We start from the raw sequence: 22,580 nt of genomic DNA, 5'->3' as shown, positions 1-22,580 counted from the left end.
AGGACAATTGCGGGGGCGGTGCCTACCTTCGGTGCGACAGGAACTTGCCCGTGGAGTGACCGGATCCATCGCAGCCCGGAATGGGACATCTGCTTTGGGGAAACGCAACGAGAGGGAGAGAAAAAGAAGGAAACCTTAGACCTGCACTCCGCGGGGTTGGGTTATCACACTGGCATTACCTTAGGGGTTCCGATTCCTGGCCATCGCGGGGTTTGCTTTTCGGTTTCGATGCACGCGGACATCCGGAGAGGCTCCGGTGGGAGCTGTAGTTGCCGGTAGCGTGACCCGAGCCGTCACAGCCGGGCGTCGGGCATTTGAGTTCTTGCGATTGTGACGGGAACTGGGGTCGCTCCAAGCGTTGATACCCTGTGAGACTGTAAGGAGAGTTATGATAAGGGGCGAATTTTGGGAGGTACAAGTAGATAACACCTACCCAGCTTTCAGCAGGTTATCGTGGGGTGAAATGTGTTGGCTCAGAGCCGGCGGCGTAACGAAGCTTGTGCTGGAACTTGGTGGATATCCGGAGGGTACAGATGGCGGGTAGACGCTGGAACCGAGCGAACTTGCGTACGGTCCGCTGTATTGATAGGCGTTAGGAGCGTAGCCGGGGTAGCCGTTGGTGTAATCCGGCTGTACCACCATCCCATAGCTCGCATGGGGACTATATCCTGCAGAATACGGAGAAAGATTCTCGCTAGAGAAGAAGCTCTGGCTGCGGTCCGGCACGTTGCACTCACCACTCGTGTCGCGGTACGTGTCGGCATAGTACGAACCACCGCTGTCCGGTGTCGACTCGCGACTGTAGGAAGCCGAAGGTGGCTGGGGCCGGGCGAAGCCGATCCCGAGCGGACGATCGGAACTGCTGAAGTCCGACTGGTTTACGTCCGCGGTGCGTGACTCGGATACTTCATTCGTATACACGGCATTATTGTTGTTGGTATTGGTATTGTTATTGTTTGTGGGAGTGGTGGTGGTGGTGGGAGTGCTACCGGCGTTGCTACCATTCGCCACGATGTTGGAGGTGTTCCGCACAAAGTGGGGACTCGTTCCACCGCTAGACGTAGAAACAGAACGAACGGATGGTCTAGTCAGAACTTGTGTCGGGATTTGAGTCAAATTCTGGGGAACTTACCTGTTGTTGGAGCTGAGATCTAGCGTCGCCTGTGGACTGCTACGCTGCTGTGGACTGGTACCAGGTTCTGGGCTAGTTGAAGAGATCTTACTCGTGCGTTGATCATCCAGCTTCCGACTGCCGGGATTCGGAGAAGGAGTTCCGCTGGTCTTGTATGGTGGTATCGGCGGACTCGCTTCTTTCACACTTAAGTTGATCGCCGAGAATCCCGGCGGCATCGCTCCACAGGCCGGGTCGTAGTGATACATAGGTCTAGGGTAGATCGGCCCGGTACTTTCGTCCATCTCAACCTTCATCATGGGATGATGCCGATCGGTCGGACCACTCGCCAGACCCAGATGATGCTGGCTTGGCTGTGCCTCGGGTGCAGCGTGTGGTTCCGCTGGTAGATATTTCTGTTCCTCATCAAGGATGGACTGCGAGTATCCGTACGAAGGGTAGAGATTGCCCCGCTGCGGTGGATAGCTTGTGTCGTACCGCTCGAAGGCCGTTTGTGGAGCCGGTTCGTAGGGACGATGGTTTGTCAGATGTGATACGGAGGTGTCGTACTCACCGAGCCGATTACCCATCGAAGGTGGAGAAGACAGGGTGTTCATCTGGGCGTACGAACGTCCATCGTTCAGATCCGTGTAGCGCAGGTTGTCCCGCGTCACGTACGAGTAGCTGTTGTCGATCATTTTGGGTAAATTGTTCACTAACGATTGGTAACACTTAGAAATATGGTACTGTATAACACTGCTTAGATTACTTGGTGATATATGTCTAGAAATCGTATAGATATTGCACTTTAAGTATTGTGAAACGTGTAACCGCTAACACACTAGTTATTATCGCTGTCTATCGCACGAAAATTGCACACAGTTTAATATTCTGAAACGAAAAGAGAAAGCAAAACTCGGTTAGTTCAACTTTAAGTTTTGACCGCCCGAAGCCATTCGCCGTCACAAACAGCTCCCTGCTCTAATTTGGGCACATTAAAAATCAAGCCAATCACGCTCGAAGCAAACACTCGAAAACACAGAGCATCGTAAAAAGATAATGAGCAACTAGAGGCCTTCCGCCCGCTTCATGCATGCTTCCTCCGTGCGGTTCCACATCCGGCGGCAGAAAACCCTACCACCAGAAGTAGTGAGTAGTGGTGGGAGTCTTCCCAAGATAATAGCAACCATCATATTTATCTCTGCGACGGAAATAAAATCGTGTTCCCCTTCCCCCCGGATTCGCGTGCCTCTGGTGCCTCCGTTGCACGGAAAGAAAGCAAAACCCCGGCAGTCCCAGGGATTCCTGAGGAGACATGAAGGATATGATTTATCGCTTTGCCTTCTGCTGCCGCAGCATCCCTCCCGCTGCTGCAGAGCGGAGAGGGTGGAAAAGAACCCTTTTCGGCTGGCGCGCGTTGTCTCGGAGAACGAAAAATAGTGACGATGACAGTAAAGAGCACTTGTGACATTCATAATTTTTATTGATTATACGGACGATAAAGTACTGCTGCTTCCTCGCCCTCGCCAGGAGCAATGGCTTTATCACGGGAAGAAATGAATGGATGTGTGTGTGTGTGTGTGTGTGTCTTGTTTCCGTTTGTTTCTTATGCTGTCTCTTATGGCGGAAAGGTGGATTTGGCGAGCATCCTTATAGATGGATGTTCGGTGTGTAATCGTGTGTTGTCATACATTTATTCATGGGCGATTGTTGCGAACTGGATTTGGCACTAAATCATACCGTCGTCGTTCGCAGGGAAGCATTGGACACGATTCTTTCGGTGGAGAGATTTTCTGATGTTTTATTTTCTCCAACGTTTGAACAGCTTTTTTGCTTCTATTGAAGTGAATCAAAAACAATATGGTATTAGTAATATGAGGACAGCTCCAGACCAAATGTTACATTCTGCTAATATTGAAATCATTCATTTAAAATCAAACGACAATTATAATCAGTCATGCTTGGCAACATTTCTATTCACACGATCATCGGGGGGATATTACTCTACGAATGAGCATATTTTATTCATACGGATCTCTTCTCTGTATTCCTTCCATTCAATTGAATAACCGCTCCTTCATTCAAGCCGCTTGTCATGCCCATGTTCTTTGAGATCTACTTTTGTCCCCATCAATTGAAGGGCTCCGGATGAAAGGGTTGAAGTGACTTGATCGATTTCTCTTCATCACCTTTTTTTCTTTAGTTAATAACTCAGCTGCATAAACGTTCCAATTTTAGTTTGCTCTAGAATCCGATAGATGAGGTTCTGACCTATCTTCCACATTGTCAGATTGAGTCGATGAAGAGAAATTGTCTTCTACGATATTACTTCAGAACACAGAGAAAGAAATTTTCCCATTTTCCCAGTTTTTCGAAAAAAATACCGATTTTCTTGATTGATCTATGGCCAGAGAAGAATACAACTATATAAAAAACGGCACAAATCGAACGATTCCTTCCTCGAGTTTTGCGCTTAGCAACACCTTTGGCAATCCATTTCTATTTTGGTCTTTTAAGCAACTTTGCATACTTGAAATATTCAAAAAAGAATTAGACTACTTTTTTGAAAGGGCCAAAAAGTTTTTCTTGATTTTTTACAAAAAAAAAATATAACTCAAAAACTATAATACCTGCGAAGTTTGGATCAAAGGATGAAATGTAGGAAATTATTTAAATTTTCATAAAAATACCAAATTGTTTAAAAAAAAAAATATTTTAAAAATTAAAACTCATTTTTCTCGCCAAAGTATTCTTTTAAATTCTGAAAAAAAAATATCAATAGCCCTCACAATTTACAACAAGTCGTCCATACATCGGAAGATGGACACTTTTACATGGAAAAGGTTTTTCTAACAACAACTTTTTCATGTTTTCTTTCGAAAAAAAAAATACAAATAATCCCATTTTGTTTAAAATCAAGATAGCAATATAGTGTACTCGACAAAGTTTCAGATCTAATTAATATATGAACTTTCGTCGAAGACGTAAACCTTCCATATTTTATATATATTTTTTCTGGAATATAGGGCATTTTAGTATGGGGACCCCTAAAAACTAATGTTTCAGTCGTTACATATTTTTGTGTTTATTTTGTGTTGATTGGTTGAAGAATGAAAGGTAGGGGATTATTCATGTTTTCATTAAAAAATATCAAGCAAATTTAAAAAAAAATTCCTTGTCAAAAAAAAACTGAAAATTAAAATTTATTTTTCTCGAAAGCATGTTTTTTTTTAAATTCTAAAAAATTTTTATCTATAGCCCATACAGTTCAAAAAAAGTCATCCATCCATCGCAAGATGGGCACAGGGAAAAAGTTTTACGAACAACAATTTTTTTATGTTTTTCTATGAATTTTTTTTTATATTTATACCTTTAAAGTCAGAAAACACCTTTCTCGCCTGAAAAAAAAATCCATAAACTCTCAGGAGGTGATAAACGAACATTTTTGATGAAGAATGAAGAAATCCTTCTACGCTTATGGTCGAATTTCAACAATGACAGAGAAAAAGAAAAGTTCTATAACTTTTCTTTTTGTTTCGGACTCTGTTGTCTCTAACTGGCTCTACATCAAAAAGAACGTCACCTCAGACGATTTTGTTGCTTTCGTTTGAAAAATGAGAAAATTTGGTACCGGATATAGTAGTGAAACATCTGAATTAGTGGATTTGAATAACAACCTTGGAATTGAAAAACTTTAAAGTTAGTAATTTTTAATGTGTTATTATTATTTTCATCCAAAACATTCATATTAAACTGGATTGCCATTAATCAAATCAAAGCTTTCTAACCGTCCTTCAATTTGTTTTTTGACACTTCTGTGTTTCTTAATTTCGCTGCAATATCGATACAAACAATTCCTGGTGAAAATTCAAGCAAAATCTTCCAAAATCACGATTTTTCCCACTGTACTTATAATAACCACTTATAAGTTTGCTGCACTGATCATGCATCGCAAACGTTACTCTCTTTCTTGGTGTTATAGCTAGAACAGCTATTGCGGTGATATATTTCCTAGTCCTTGGTTTTGTAGTCCGTGTTAAGGAAACACATTCCGGTCTATACAAGTGAGTCGAAAAGTACCAACAACTTTCTTATGATATTGTACCTCACAATTTTTTTTTAACGTAGACCTACGTCTTTCCTAAAGGGTGCCAAATCAGAAAACAGGTCACGTTTTTATGAAATAAAGTTAACGTTAATAACTATTTTTGCCGCGAACGGATTTGAGCGACTTACATACCAAACGAATCGGAAATTCCCTACGATTTGTTTGATATGCTATACATTACAATCCCCTGGTGTTAAAACTCATGAAAACTATAAGCGTTTCCATTTTTTCATACATTTGTTCTGTCCATTTGCGTACTTTCCCGAACAGAGCTATCAATAACGAGCAACTTATCGACGAGTAACGAGTGGGAAATCGTAAGATTAAAAGTCTCCGTGATCAACGGAAAAGAAGAAGAACGACGGGGAATATTTCCGTAGAGTATAAACAGTGGATCGCGCTGAGGCAAACTTTCACTCTCGTTCTGTTTTCAAAGCGATGAACATCGCTTGTTCTTCCTTGTTTTGCGTCATCAAATGTCTTCGTTTCGGAGTGAGCTGTGGACGCGAAAATGTTTGGTGGTGCAAATTATGCAGCCGTGATGATGAATATATACAAGAAGGGGAGATAGGGATGATTGCATTTGCGCTAATCTTGATCATAATGAAGCAATGCTACTCTTTTCGAGGTTGTTGAGATTAACAGAAAGAGTTTATTTAGTCACCAAGAAAGTAAATGTCGTTCTGGAATTTTGTATGTGATTTGGTTTCGCTAGTAACAAAATTTTCTCCACTAAGGATGACAGCTGCGCTTATTTTGAGCAAGAGAAAGTATACAAATTTTTTCGAGGCCAGTAATAATAACAGACGCATTTTTTTAGAATAGTGCTAAATGATGAGAAGTGTTTGTTCTAGTAGCTTTAAGCCACCAATATATGGCTCTGTATGCATTCTATGGCGAACGCTCGTTTGGTGCTTGGTTTACGTTGTACCAACGATGTCTAGAAGTGCGATTCCACTGAGACAATACTAAAAAAACCTCTAGCACCCGTTACCCGTTGATATGAATAAATAAATGAAATAGCATGACATTTGATACATTGTATTGTCATTGTTGTTGTTTCCATGCGGTGCCAAAGATATATTGATGTAGTTATGAGATATGGAATAATGGTGCTAGTGCAACAAGTATATAATCGACTGTAGCCGAGCCTATGTCAATTGTGAAAAAAGCCACCGGAACAGCGTTCGAGGTAAATTTTCAATGCATTGTCATGAAACGAATTGCGACATACGATCATCTAGTGTATTGTTCTGCGGGGGCAATAATGAATCATCGATCAATTGTCGTCAACTGATTCTGCCATTAAAAAAAACATTCCAGGGCGATCATACCATTCTACTAAAAAGTTATTTCTAAATTTTCACAGTATTATAAAATAATAGCCGAAGTTATAAATAAGCGACTTATATAAAATAACATCGTAGTTCTACGTCAACAAAGCGGTCGTATCTTGAACACAACCTCCTATATTTTTTTTATTTATTAAAGAGATTTTCAGCCGAAGGCTGGTTCATCTCTGTCCTCATAAATGTATAAGTTGAACCTTATTGACAGCATGGGTAGGCGAGCACAAAGTAGGAAGTGGGAATGCTTAAAATTTTCGTTGATTTAAACTATTCACGAATTACAGAATCACAATATATAGGATATTAAACAAACCATAGAGAATTTTCGATCCAATTAGCATATCATCAGGATTGCAAACATACACTAATGTTACTGAGAGGATTTGGGTTGGCACAAAAACTAAATTGGACCAGGTATCAAAGGAAAATCAGATTTTTTAGAATACCCTGGTTCGAGTCTCATCAGGTAATTTAAATGTGACACTTATTTCCCATTACGAGCAATTTTCCGTTTTATTTTTCTAAATAAACAAGAGCAAAATAAGATGATTTTGAAGTCTGAGCATCCAAAAAATTAGCGATCTATGGATGAAAAATAGCGAATTGCTGATGCAATAAAATAAGCAAATTGGAAAAACTTTTTATTAAGTAGGTTAAAAAAACGAACATGATGCCAATTTTCCCAAAAATCATTCACTGTTTGCGATTTGTAAAATTGTTTCTGAAAATGGTAAACAATCATGGAAAAAATCGGTTCTAACGTAAAACAAAAGCTTATCGTATTAACTATTAACATTTAAAAGTAGCTTACTACTTTTAAATGTTAATGGAAATCGCTTTTCAAATTATGTTTATTGTATGTTCATGAATATTCTTTTTCATATATAGAGGGGCTAGTTGGTCACACAAATTGTTTGAGAGCAGCGCATATAAAATTTTCAGGTATGCCGCGTCTCATTACGCAAGCTATAAACGAATATAGAAAGCATATGTTTTACTACTAAACCCAGTGTATTTGAAACGAGACAACCTGGGTAAAAGGTAAGCTTCATTGTGGTACATAACATTCTAACGCAAAACTTCGTACTACAAAGTTCAAGCCAAATATATTCAAAAATGACCAACTAACCCCGCCCTACTCTACTCGATCGTTTTGGAATCGTGTGCCCGCACAATCGTGAAGAGTTCCTCGTCGAAGGTCGAAAAGTGTTGCCAATGTACGAACAGGTTTTTTTTTGTCCCATTTATTTATTTCAGGCTCATTGGCATTTTAGCTGTAACAGAGCCGAATTTTAATCGTGTACATGTCACATATCTATCATATCTATAATTATCACATTACACAGTTGCCATTTTTCGGCGTTACACAGTAGCAGCCATTTAGGCGTAAGAGTTTTTTATCTGTTCTTCCATTATCCAGTTAGACCGGACAGCGGAGACAGTTGATTGATCATTGTTGAGTTATTTATAAAACAGCAGCCCGATGTGTCTTGCAGAGCAGAGCAGTTGTATGGATGAATCGATCTCATTCCGACCGTGGATCGATCTCCATCGCTGATGATTGTTGCGTGGACGTAGTTATTCTGTAACAACACAAAGATGGTCAATGAGGGCCCTGAGTTTCGAACTCACGATCGATCGCTTACTAAGCGAATTACGAACAGGTTAACATGACAGAATATAAAAGACCGAGAGTTTGACAAAAGTCAGAGCTCTTAAACAATGTACTTGATTGAAAGTAAGTATCATTACCTGGATTATGCTTGGTGCGTACAGTTCAAACAAACTGAGGATTCTATCTGTAAAGATCAGCAGATGCATATGGAAAAGGGGTACTGCCAGATGGCCTTCAGTTCTCATGGAGAATATGACTTTTGAAACACCTCTCGAAGAAACCATCAACATTCGAAGCATGTTCATCGGACAAAGGGAGGACGGATAGGGAGCCAGATAGGGACCAGTATGGAAGGAAAAACATATCTTGAATGTAGATTTCACTATGAACCTAAAAGATGCTGTTGTGCTGTCAGTTGGATCAGTTTTACTATTAACAGCTACAGTAGAAGAGGACACGTATAAACCAAAGTATTCTTCTTGCGTCGAACTGCAAAGTCATTAATAAATCGTCAGGTTTCGCCCTTCGTTTAAAAATTCATTCACACTTCATGGGTGACAATGTTCAAAACACCCAAGAAGTCTTTTGGAGTAATATGATTCTCCAATAGCTTTGATTCGAATTTGGAATTCTAATCATGGACAGAAGCAGAAATAAATACAATGCAAGCTATAAACAGATCCCATCTCTCACAAAAATCCAAATGGAATCAAATACTGGTAGGCAAAAATCGACACCCTAAGCTCGCCTAATCTTTGGAATATTCCCTAAATTTCCGGTTCGCCATTCCGAGCTCGGCACACACGCACCAGTCGCATGTCTATTAACTCGGCGAGTCGGAATCGATTCAATGAGCGACAAAACGGAGTATTGTTTGATTGAAACTTCCTATTGGATTTCCATTCAATCATGCCCATACCCACACAAATCGGCTCGATGTCGGCCACTGTCAGTAGCTCCCACGTTTCACCAGCGGTTGTTCGGAAAGGAAAGCGAAGAATTAGTCTGAGGAAACCATCGGAGGCCCAAGACGTTCCGCGCGATTCGTCCCCAGAGGATTCCCGATGCAGACGAGGCAAGGGCGAATGGTTGATTTCCTGAAATGCGTCCCGTGCTGACGTGTACCGTCAAGCCGAGATATTATTACTCGACGAAATTTCCGTGACACTCCATTAGACGCCCCAAAAGGAACGATGGAATGCATCGCGTGTATACGATACGGATATTGGGACGGATTTGGGCGCACGGTCATATTTCGGAACCTCATCCTGATGTGGCCAAGCAGCCGAGGAAAGGCTGGCATCAGGAGTTTAATGTTTTCTGTCAGAGCCACGTTGACGAACGCTGGGAAGGGGTTTGGTAAGTTTTAGGCCGAACAAATGTAATAACACTGCCTGGTGCTGCTCACTCGCCTGTCTGCCAATCGATGTCACGATGTCACAACCTGTCGCATGCGGCTGTTGCCGACTTGTGTGCGAGATTGTTGCCATTGCCATTAGAGTCGAACCATGCTCCGTGGGAAGTTGCAATAAATGAGGCCGCTTATTAAGACGTCGCTTTCGGTGGGTATGAAAACATGTGTTTTGGTGGTTAAAATGTAGCGAAAAAAATGAATGCTCGCATTAATCGCTGCTTGACATGAAACACCAAGCCGAGGCTTTACTTCCTTGCAATTTGGTGGTGAAAAAACGTTAAACAAATTATGAACTATGGGTACGGAGTAGTGTTTCTTTTTTTTCCTTTTTGTGCGGAAGTCTAATTTTATTGACACGTGTCACATGGTTACGTGAATTCATATTAAACTACCTCTTCATAATATGCAACATTTCAGAAGTATGATTTATCGTTAAACGTAGACATTGGTGTAGAGCAGTGTCGCCAATTAATCGTTTCTGGGCGGTTTCCCAGAAGTTTATTCACCTCCGGCTATCAGTTTTCGAGTTTTTCGCTATTTGTTCCGTTTTAATCTAAATTGCATGTACTCATTATTTTTACCGTTTTGATGTGAATCGCGTTGAGCCTGTCGTATTATTCCCCAATATTAATGATGGGTTAATTCTTAGTTTTCGGTGTAATTTTTGCACCACTTCATCTATTTCATTTGTCTATTTTATCGTATACAACACCTGTTTCTTTCATTACTGCATTTGAATCATCAGTTCAATCGCAGTAGGCGAAGTGAAAGGTTGCTAAATTTTCATCAGTATTTTTTTTCGCTGCGATATAAGAGTTATTCGCTGTTTAGAAGAGTTTAAAACCATTGTTTACTGAATGTTTGTCCGGCTGTCCATTGATTGTTCAGCTGTCCATTGTTTGGTCAGCTGTCCATTATTACATTGACCCTGTATTAGTGTATCGATACAAAAAATAAGATGGATTCCCGCAATGTCCAAATTAAAGCCAGCGCTACACGATGCTACGAACATCCTCGAATGCTGGACGCTCGATCATTCGACGCATCGTGTAGTCGACTAACGAGCTACGAAACTCCAATGTCGAGCGTCGAACATTCGCGTTGGATGGTAATCCATTCGTTATGGATTACCTTCCAACGCGAGTGGCACGAATCAAAGGATTTTTGTCATTCGCTCGATTCGACACTCGATGGCATTCGGTACACTGCTACATAATTCATCCGAGTGTATCTTTGACAGATATGTTTGTTTACAAGTTGTAGGTGTAAGAGCTATGGAATCAATTCTCAAAATTCTGGTGAGTTATTTGAAAAGAAATAAGAACGCCATAGTTATATAAAATATTTATTTTAGGATTACGGGATACCGTCAGTCACAACATAATACATCTCATCTTCCCACAACATTATACGACTAAATATGGATTGGAGCAGCGAATTGATAATGGAATTCATTCAATTGTACGAAATGCATCCGGTCCTTTGGGATCCTAGACACAAATATCATAAGAATCGAAACCGACTGTTCGATGCTTGGAAAAATATTGCGAATAACATAAGTGTTAATATCACTGTGGAAGCATTAAGGAAAAAAAGGAATCGCTGATGGCTACGTATAGAGCTTTGTCGAGAAAAGTTCGTTTATCGTCTTCGTCCGGATCCGGTGCAAAGGATGTCTATGTACCGTCATGGTTTGCATATACGGCAATAGATCGCTTCATTAAGGCCACAACACAAAAAAAACCATCGTTGAGTTCAGAGGTAATTTTATTTGAAACATTATAATAAACAATGATTTGATGTACATTTGCTAAACATAGTCTTGCCATTCAACTGCTCCGCAGGTTTTGAAATATTCAGCAAATTCTTTTCGTATTTCTTTTGCTTGTAGTGAAGGCCTTCTGGGCATGTTGGGAATTGGAATAATCGATGTATTACTCGTGTCTTGACGCCATGTCCCGGGTCTAAAATGTCCATCTTCCTCATAATCCGAACTCCCGTTTGGAGTATAAATTTGTCTAGATGTTTCGCTTCGTCGTAAGAAGTTATGCAGTAGTGAGCATGTCTTGCATACCAATGCAGCTTTTTCGGGTTGTAGCAGCATTGGTGTTCGGAAAACTCGAAATACTGATGTTAAAATGCCGAATACATTTTCTACGATCCTGCGGGCGCAACAAATGCGGTAATTAAAAGTTCTTTCAATGCTATGTTTAGCATGATTCCCCGAGTATGGTTTCAATATTGATGTACTGAGAGGAAATGCGTCATCACCAACCAAAACATATGGAACATTCATTTGTCGTCCTGGCAGTGGTTTGCTTGGTGGGAATAAAAGATCGTTCCGCATAATTTTACGGTAAAGTGCTGTGTATGCAAAGACTCCGGCATCGTTCATTCTTCCTTGAGCCCCGACATCAATAAATGTAAAACAGTAGTATGCATCAACCAGTCCCAAGAGTATAATGCTGAATGTTTTTTTATAATTATAAAATGTAGATCCACTATTGAATGGAGCTTGGAGTAATACGTGTTTTCCGTCTATTGCTCCAAGACAATGAGGGAAGTTCCATCGATGATTGAATCCTTTTTCTATTTTTATCCATTCACGTTCTGATCGCGGTAACTGAAAACAATGAAATTATATATTAAAATATGCTTTAAACACATAATAAATTAACTATAATTTAATTTCACAGGAACCCACAAATGAAGGATTAACAGAAGATGACATCATTCAATATGAAGAGGAAATAATAATCAATGAGAACCAGGAACAAGTACAGGATACCGATATCGAACATAACGAACCACTTCAGCAGGATCTTATCTTGTGGGCCAGAGAAGAAAGCGAAGTGCTACACTCTCTGCATTGCCACAAGGAAATATGAAGAGAAATGGAAGAGGAGGCGCGAATCAGCACAGCCAAATCGATGAGCATTTAAAACAGGCAAGCGATGCATTGAACACTCTTGTTGCCAACAAATCACGAACAACGCCGTTACAAGATGCACCTGCTTTGTACGGACAGCTGTTGGCGGAAAAACTAAGGAGACTATCCAAGAGATGACAGCTCATTTTACAAAACCAGATCGATAATCTGCTATTTGAGGCAGAAATCAATGAACTTGATGCAATAAATGTTCCGCCTTCGCATTCCTTCATTTCTACAAGTAATGTTTCTTCTGTACAACATCCTTCTTCAGTGCCTTCTGTTTCCAGTCAATCTGGTTCTATTCTAGAAGGAGTAAGTTTTTATTATGAAACTGCACCTAATATTTCAGAGTTAGTGGAGAAGGATGACGATATACTTTAATTTATTAAATGTTTTTTAAATGTAATTTATACATGTAACAATAAATATTTATATGATTAAATTGTATTTCCTTCACCTGAATTTCATCTTTCAATGCCCCAGTAAGTGCCTGGCAAACTTCGGGAACAATGTTGCTTATGGACTGGTGAGATAACTTAAAGAGTTATCCGAGGCTGGTAAAAGTAACACCGGTTGCTAAAAATCGTAATGTAACCGCTAGGCGGACTTTTATCGGAATAGCAAGTCTCATATTGGTGTCTTGTCTTGTTATTTCCGGTCCAATTTTGTTCAGCAAATATTCAAAATCTTCAGCTGACATTCTGCAGAAGTTTTCAAATTTTCCTGATGGTTTTTTCAATAAATCCATCAGCATATCCGATCCGTTGTACCTCAAATTTTTAGTATATTCTTATTAGGATTTTAAACAAACTATTTCTTCAACTCACCTTTCTCTGCTTTTATTTAATGATAACATCCACCATCTTCTAGCACGTCTTTTCCGTTTATTTTCTTCGAGCATTTTCAATTTACAGCCCGATATCAATATAATTGCTGCGGCCGCAATTTCAATAGTTGCATCGTCACCCATTTTTCGAACGTTTTTGACGTGAAATCAAAACAAAAAACATTCGATCCAAATACTCGCCGAATGTTTGGACCGATTGCATTGAATCGAACATTCACTTCACCGTGTAGCAGCACATTCGTCACAACATTTGTCGATTCATCGAGTCAAATGTTTGAGTCCAACATTCGAGTGAAACGTTGGACGAATCGTGTAGCGCCCGCATAACTGTTTGAAAATCCAGTTCGGATCAAGCTCTAAAATGCCAACGGACAAGGAGATTTTCGTCTTTTTACGAGAACTTGAATGGGCTCCTGATTCGCTGTGTACCATGTTCAGGGAGCCTTGGGAGTACAGTGTATATGTCAAGTTCCAGTACGAAGATTTGATGAAGGCGGCGCTTTTGGAAAGTCCTCCGAGCGGTACATTCACGAGACAGTTCAAGTGACATTTGCGACGACCAGAGGAAAGTCTGTTTGGAGTGCCAATCGAATTGGACGAGAAGTACGTGGCCACCGTGCTGTCGAAATACGAGATACAGCACATGATTCGAGAGAGATGGTAACAAGACTATTTTCAAAGATTTTGTAAAACATTACCTTTTTACATTATAGTATTTTTGCAAGAGTTGACATTCGAAAACTTCTCGCTTCTTAATTCACGTCACGCTCTGATAAATATAAGTGAGGCACAGGTATTCTATTGAAGAAAAACTTATACTGCAATTTTCCAATTCTCGATACTTCTGGTAGAATTACATTAGTGATAATAAACGACATAAATTATATCAACATATATGCTCAGTCTGGTAACAACAAGAAAAAGGAGAGAGATGAGCTATTTCTTAACAAAATGAAAAAACATATTAGCAAGATTAATTGTCAATATTTTGTATTCGTACACCCAAAATTGATGTTTTGTCATCCCAATTTATGACATTAAATGAGACATAACATAACAGAAAATGTCATGACTCACAAATACTGGTAAGCATTTGTATAATATACATGGTACAGCAGTATAAGATTAATACGAGCGAGCGAAACAAAAGACAAATAAGCTTTCGACATGCTATGCCACATACACGGCCCAGACCGAGATAGATATTGTTCTCCTTGATGCGCTCCTTTTTTACTCTTAGAAAACACTTCCCAACTTCATTTTATAATCAGGTGCAATATTATCACGTATTTGCTGAACAACTTCTTAAGCATCATTAGCCATGTGGGTAGCATGGTCGTGTAAAACAGCCTTGCGTTCTAGACGGCTTTGGTTTGATCCCCGTTGTCGTCGGTAGGACTATTTTTTGGGTGCAATTCCAAAAAAGATGAAAAAAGAAAAAAATAAAGAGATGTCTGCTTCCACACATACAAACATTTTAAAGCGTTGGGGGACAGATGACATTATTTGCCTATTTGACGCTTCAAGGCATGAAATGGCATGTATTCTGTCGAAAATTAAATGCTTTCTGACAACGCTAGTTTGGGTGTAATTGAAGTATCAAAGTATACATAAAAAATTAAATCAGAACTAGAAGTTAGACCGAGTGTAGTAAGCACCAAACCGGATGCATAATTTGGCACGCAAATGAAAAAGAAACTATGATTATTATGATAATAGCTTTACAATTTTTTCCTACGTGTAATATTAACCATTCGCACTTGAGACCTGTTTGGCTTGCTCGAACCCGCAATTCGGCCATATTCTGCTATCGAGCACTTTTCAAAACAATTTTAGACAAACATGTGTGTACAAATAACAAAGTATCTCATTCAGCGCCGCTCGAGTGCGAAGGGTTGAGTGTGAAAATGAAGTGGTTATTACGATTTGAATCTAGCCCGTAAACGTGAATTGATTTGTGAATTGAAGGTGATACTTTCCAAAATACTACCAAACACACTCCAATTCAACGCAAACGTGACACACAACTGGTGACGATGTGCGTAATCCGAAAACGAGTTCGAGTTCATTCGGTAGCTTCACAAAGTATGTGTCCCATCTCCAGATCAAATCAGCGCATTATTTGTCACAGTCGTGTTCAAGATGGATATACCCAACGACGTGTCGACGCATTCGTTACCGAAAATTATGTTATTGAGTGTTCTGTTCGGGGCGTACATAAGTTTTGCGACTGGAGGTAAATTATGACGCCGTCATGAAATCATTTACAGCATCATCTGAATGGAAGTTGACCATTGCCGGGCAATGTGGTCAGCGTATCGCCCTGCCAGAAGGTTTAGTCAACTTTGGCACCTAATCCCGGCTGGGTGAGTGGCCATGGCATGCAGCCTTGTTCCATCAGATGAACCGTGCCTCACCCAGCTACGCGTGTGGAGGAACCATTGTCAGCGCGGGTTATGTGATTACGGCCGCTCACTGCACTTTCCCCGCGTCCAGAGTGCGACCACTGAAGACGCGGGAGGTTTTGGTTCGGGCTGGAATCACCAATATCCAACTGCTGGAACACTCGCTCCAGCAGGCTCCGGTGGTAGAAATTATACGACACGAGGAGTTTAACTCGTACACATTGGAAAGTGATATCGCCTTGCTGAAAATAGACGGCCAGATTGACTTTACCAACTACGTGAAACCGATTTGCCTCTGGCAGGGCAGTGATTCAGGGGAGTTGATCGTTGGAAGGCAGGGATACATTCCGGGCTGGGGACGGGATGAGAATCACGATATGCCGGATATGTTGAAACACGCTGTTATGCCCATCGTGGCGAGAAAGATTTGTAGAGATAGTGATCCCACTCAAAGGGTGTGTCACATCAAATTGCATCACGGAAAAAACGCTGTAGAAATTTAATTTTTAGGAATTATATCTTCAGCTTTCGCTTATAATCCGATAAGAGTGTATAGATCACGTTGGTCATGCTTCACTGTCAATTTTTCGTAAATTTGGAAAAATGTCGTCGAATGAAAAAGAGCGTCGTGAATTAATCCTGCGCATTCATTTCGGGAATCCGGAGTTGTCACATCGGGACATCGGTAAGATGCTGGGAATCGTCCAATCCACGGTCAGCAGAGTACTAAAACGATACTTCGAGAACCTAACCATCGACCGGAAGGTGAAGAACGGCAAAAATGGATGCTCCGCCAGTGAAAAAGATCACAAGCGCGTAGTTAAGCAGTTTAGACGTGATCCGAGAAGTTCGGTCCGGGATGTCGCCAATAAGCTGAATTTGTCAAGTTCATTCGTCCAGCGGACCAAGCAGCGGGAGGGCCTGCGTATATACAAGGTTCAGAAGGCTCCTAACCGCGACGAAAGGCAAAATATGGTGGGGAAGACGCGAGCCCGGAAGCTGTACACCGAAATGCTGACGAAGCCGCATTGCCTGGTAATGGACGACGAAACCTACGTCAAAGCGGACTTTCGTCAGCTGCCGGGCCTGTTGTTCTTCTCCGCAGAGGACAAATTCAGCGTTCCGGAGGAGATTCGCAAGCAGAAACTATCCAAGTTTGCCAAAAAGTACATGGTGTGGCAAGCGATCTGCTCTTGCGGAAAGCGGAGCGCCCCCTTGGTGATGACCGGCACAGTAAACGGGCAGGTTTACTTTAAGGAGTGTTTACAGAAGCGCTTACTACCACTATTGAAGCAGCACGAGGGCCCGACCATCTTCTGGCCGGATCTCGCTTCGTGCCACTATTAAAAGGACGTGTTGGAGTGGTACGAAGCCAACGGGGTCACCTTCGTGCCAAAGGAAATGAACCCGCCCAACGCGCCGGAGCTTCGCCCAATAGAGAAATATTGGGCGATTATGAAGCAGGCCCTCCGGAAGAACCCAAAAGTTGTCAAATCGGAGGCGAACTTCAAGAGAAAATGGATTTCTGTTCAAAAAAAACTACAACCTGACGTTGTACAGAACCTTATGGACGGGGTAAAAAGGAAGGTGCGAGCATACGGGTTTGGACTCGAAGTATGAATAAAAAGAAAATGCCAAAAGTTGTTTAATAGTTTTTATTTTACTGTCTAAAATTTTCAAAAGGATCGGTCTACTGGGCGTTTTTCTACAGCGTTTTTTTCCGTGATGCAATTTGATGTGACACACCCTTTACTACACGAACTATCTCTACGATAGGAAGACATTTTGTGCAGGTTTTCGGAATGGTACCTGCGCTGGGCAGGGAGACAGCGGGGGTGGTGTATACCTCGAAACAGGTGGGAAGTGGAGTTTACGGGGGATCGTGAGCAACGGGAGGAAAGACCCGGCCAAACTTTCGATCGATACGAAACATTTCTTTGTATTCACCGATGTAGCCTTCTATCGGCCTTGGATCAACCAAAAGCTCAATATCAGCGTGACCGATGTGGAAAAAGTCCCGCAAGATTACACCATTTGCGGTAAGAAAAAAGAACCAATATTTACCCGAACCGGTCAGAGAGAGCAGCGAAAATGGCCGTGGCATGGAGAGGTTTCTGAACATGGCGTTAAATATCCACGGAAGTTTTGTGAAGCGGCGATTATCACTGAATATTTCATGCTATCGCCAGCAGATGTTTTAGACGATCGGTATCCTCTGAAATACGTTGTCATTTTCACGGTGATTAAAAACGGGAGAAAAGGACACTTTTTGTCACAAAAACGAATCCAACAAATCATTCGTCATGAAGCGTACGATCCGGAAACTCATTTCAACAATATTGCATTATTGGAGTTGGCTTCACCGCTGACATTCAGTGATACTCTTCGCCCTGTGTGTTTGTGGGGAGGTGATAAAGCAGAATAGGCGACACAGAACTCAACAGGGCTGCTGGGTGAATTTGACTTACCGATGACCAATGCATCCCAATGTGTGCTACTTTTCAACATATCAGAATCTTCACTGAACAACACTTCGTTCTGTTACCAGATACCACGATCGATATTCCAATACAGCGTTAGCGACAGTACATGGTTCCTTCGTGGCATACAGTTCAGTTGGATCCAAAGGGACGAAGCGTTCTACATGTTCCTGCTGGATGTCGCGTATTACCGCGAGTGGATTGATAAAAACGCTGTGCTGCATATACGAGATCTACTCGGCGTCAGAAATTGCGTTGAAGGATCGAGAAGTGATTGGATCTATCAAATACACAGCTCCGGCTTCTTCCAGTGCTACGCATCTCTAATCACACCCAATCTTCTTTTGACAACCGCCTCGTGTGTGGATGGAATTTCTAACGATAATTTGTAATACAAAAATAGTACATTCACATGTCTTCCCAAGATACATTCTTGTAATATTATTTCAGAAAAGTCGTAAACGATCGCCACCAAATCATCACTACAGTCAATGTAACTCAACTGCATCCCTCCTTTGACAGTTTGACTTTGATCAATAATCTAGCTTTGCTGAAACTCACTGATCCGTTTGACAAAACACCTATTTGTCTGCCGAAAATTGCAATCGAACCGATCCGGCTACCGCTGGAGACCCACAGCTGGCAGATAAGCTATTCAAGTGAAAACCCAACCCTTCACCGTAACGCCAATTTGACAACCATCAACGGTCGATCGTGCGCGGAACGATGGCGTCGGGAGGGAGCGACCGTCAACGCCGCCGGGGGATATATCTGCGGTCAGATGGTGGATGTCAGCGAGGGGCCGCTCTTCAAATGTAACTCCAACATGCACGAAGCCCCGTTGACCTATCGAGAGCCTGCGTCCGGGAACGTCTATCTGCGCGGTGTACTCGACATTGGGAAAAGCAATCACTGCGATAACCAGAACGACCTGCCGGAGGTTTACATCGATGTGTTGTATTACGCCGATTGGATCAATGAGTTGGACTGGTTGGATAGGCAAAGGCCTTCAATGTTTGTCGATGCAGATAAGCCCCGTAAAATCTATTGGTGGGATTATGAGCAGTGAGTAAACAGATGTGAAATGTAGAATCAATAATAAAATCTTCCCACATAAAGGAAAATGTGATCTTTGTTAACTTTTACGGTCTTTGCGTATAATGTATTCCTCCGATATATAGTTAACCCTTTTCCGTACAACATCGAGTCTCACTCGTGGGTACTTGAATAACATAGAGCGCTAGAACGCTCAGCAGGCTAGTGAAATCATTTGATGTGTGACGTATTAAATAATACGGGAAGGGGTTATGAGCTGAGTTACCGCTGAGTTGCCATGCAGTGGTTGACCAAATATTATTCCACTTCTGCTCAGAGATACCAATCAAATTTTTAAAAAGCTGGGAAAAATTCAAAAAGAGCTGGAAAAAGCTGGGAAATTTTAAAATGAAAGGAAAAAAGCTGGAAGAATTGATTTCTATTTTTTTTATATAAGCATAAAAAATTAGGTTATCAGTGTCAGAATGTAGCATTGGTATTCACGCATTAACTCCTCCGGAGCGTAATTTTCATTATGAATTTATTTTCTCGTAATATTTTTTTTGCGAAAAAATAAATTCATACAAAATTGCGCTCCGTTAGCGTTAATATGTAAGTACCGTAAGATTTTTGATTTTCCTCATCCTGATTATGATCATATATGTTAACATTATACTTTTTTTAACATTTTGATAGATTCTAAGTGATCCTGACTGCTATTTATGCCTGTCTACATAATTTTTGAAAGCTAAAATTCCTCGCACTGTCTTTGTTCCTGTCCTATTTCTTAGTTTTGTTTTGTTCAAATTGTACTCTGAAAATAATCGTTTAACGGTTGCTCAAAAATGCGTCAGAATCAGAAATGTTGAAATATGTTTTTTCTCAATTTGGGAAGAGCAGAATTAGTGCCAATCCTTTTTAGTGACAAAATTTTACCTCAAATGAAAGAATCAACCTTGCATTCGTTTACGGTAGGGATTCTCAAACTATTTTGGACGACAGACCCCTTTTCCAGAATGAAGTGAGACCACAGACTCCTGTAGCCAAATGAAGTTCTATATCTAGTTATTTTTTCTTCTTCATATAAAATACTTACCAATTAAAAAAGTTTGCAGTTGGTTAAGTGAGTAAACTTGACATTATTTTCTATCAGAATTCAACAAAATAAAATTTAGTAAATATCAAATGTTAAAGTTACTTCCTACCAATCTAATGTAAACTTTTGAATTAAATTAGTGGATGAGTGTACTATCATTCGAGCTGCAACGAATTTGAGAACGCAAATGAACTTCCAACCTAAGTGCAAATTTGTTATACAGTAAAATATCAGCATATTTGGACTCGAATCTGTTCATGACTTCTTTAGTGTTAAATCACGAATATATGTGTGAACGAATTTGTATGCTCAAACACATAATCTGGCAAGAACATCGACTTGTTGAGTTTTTGAAAAGTACAACGATATAAGTTCCTACAAAAATATTATTCACTCTTATAACAAGTTGGCTCACGTAACACAACTAATACAATATCTTCAAAGTTTCAAATAGTAACACAGTTTACAGTGAAGTCAGTGAAATCCAGGTCTCAGATCTCCCTGAATTCTTATCAATATCTTGAATATAATTTCGATCGCCAACATTTGGAAGACTTTGTAGAAGAGGAACAATTTACATAAGCTTCTTTTCTATCAATCAATTTTCGCCATGTTGATGATCCTTTACATTGTAATCATTGAAATGTTTGAGAACTTGACTGTAGAGTGTAATGTAAAGCATGATCGAATTGGTATTAAAATCAGCTACGGGGTTGTGTGAAATTTTAAATACTGACAAATATTCATTGATCAACATTTCGATAGCAGCACCTACATAAACATTATCCAAACTGACATAATTTTCCTAGATTTAAGAAAATTGTTTATTTATATAGTTTTAAAAATATATTTAAGAATTCGGCTCCTTTAATTTTATGTAACTGAGCCCCGATAGTCTAGTCTAGGAAAAACACAATAGAATGTATGGATTGTATTAAAACTCATTCCTAAATGGTCAGATGTTCGTGTTCAAATAGATGAACATATTTTGTTTGATAAGTCGACAATGGTTGAAGAAATTGTAATGTTTGAGATAAAAATATGAAACAAAGAATCCCTGTCAGTTGCAAATCGAAAGGTGCAACGAATCATAGACCAGTTTCACGCCAAATCAGTCGACACTCTTCATTTTTTTTTGTAATTTTATAAGTATGGTGGCAGGTACCACCAATCACTATTTATCCAATTTTATTACCAATTTCTAGTATCTAGAATCATTGACCCTTCTTTGCAAAAATAAATGGACTATTTTGAAAAAATACTTTGGGGTCACATTTTAATGTGTCAAATTTTGACGTAGGACTACGTCTTTCATTTTTATACTGGGGAGTAAGTTGAAAGTTTCGAAAACGAAAGCGTTACGCCGTAGAACGAGACTTTGAGCGTTAACCCTCTACAGCCCAAGACCGCCTTTGGACGGGCTTCGCGGATTTTCTTTTCAAATTATTCATACATTATTTTCAATGTTCACCCCCACTAAAACGTCTTTAGAATATTTTCATCTATCACACATACACATTGTTTTTTATGTTGAAAGTCGGAAATTCGAGATAAAAGTGGAGAAGGTTTTTCTAGACAAATAAAAAACTCGGGCGGTAGAGGGTTAATAGCTCCTGCACAACTGAACAAAATGGTATGATAAACACTTCATTCGAAAGATAAAATGTACGCGTTATATGCTCGTTACTTTTTGATCCAAAAACTTGTTTCAATAGCCCCAAAAATTTCTTTCAAAACAGGCTATTGAAATCACACCAATCGGTATATAAGCGAGTGCCGCTCGGAAATCCACTCGATTATGATTGCGCAACGATTGAGGTTGAATGGATGTTTCCCTAACACATACTTCAAAACCATTGAACCTGGGTTAATCGGGAGCAGCAGATACTTTTATACTTGCTTGCGTTTCTGCAAATTGAAATGTTTCCCTAACACAGATTTCAAAACATGGAGCCTGAGGAAATCGGCATTGCAAAATAGATGCAAGCTGTGGGTACTTTTATACTCGCTTGCATTTTTGCAAACCGGAATGTGTTTTCTCAATACAGATTCCGAAACCAAGAAACCATCGGCATTGCAGATACATTCAAGTCGGCAATACTGCATTTTTACACTCCGGAATCCGTTTTGCTAACACGGTCTACAAAAGCGGGTACAGATGCAACGCTTTGGCTCGATTATTCAAAAC

General features: G+C 40.4%; 1 protein-coding gene across 4 annotated transcripts in view; it reads right to left on the bottom strand.

Moving 5' to 3' along the window:
- The window catches only part of LOC129767923 (trithorax group protein osa-like), a 32,063-nt gene that overhangs the window by 1,324 nt on the left and 8,159 nt on the right, over positions 1 to 22,580 (bottom strand). For 2 of the 4 annotated variants that reach the window (XM_055769207.1, XM_055769217.1), the window contains exons 2-5: positions 1,133 to 2,002; positions 434 to 1,054; positions 180 to 374; positions 27 to 92 (exon numbers count right to left, since the gene is read on the bottom strand). In XM_055769207.1, coding sequence (XP_055625182.1) covers positions 27 to 92; positions 180 to 374; positions 434 to 1,054; positions 1,133 to 1,809 — 1,559 coding nt within the window. In that variant the 5' untranslated portion in view covers positions 1,810 to 2,002. The remainder of the gene's footprint in view (positions 1 to 26; positions 93 to 179; positions 375 to 433; positions 1,055 to 1,132; positions 2,003 to 22,580) is intronic. The other 2 variants (XM_055769235.1, XM_055769225.1) reach the window with 2 other exon arrangements.

This window comes from Toxorhynchites rutilus, chromosome 1 (assembly GCF_029784135.1).
Source record: "Toxorhynchites rutilus septentrionalis strain SRP chromosome 1, ASM2978413v1, whole genome shotgun sequence".
NCBI lineage: Eukaryota > Metazoa > Arthropoda > Insecta > Diptera > Culicidae > Toxorhynchites > Toxorhynchites rutilus.
This window is presented reverse-complemented; position numbering and strand designations above follow the sequence as displayed.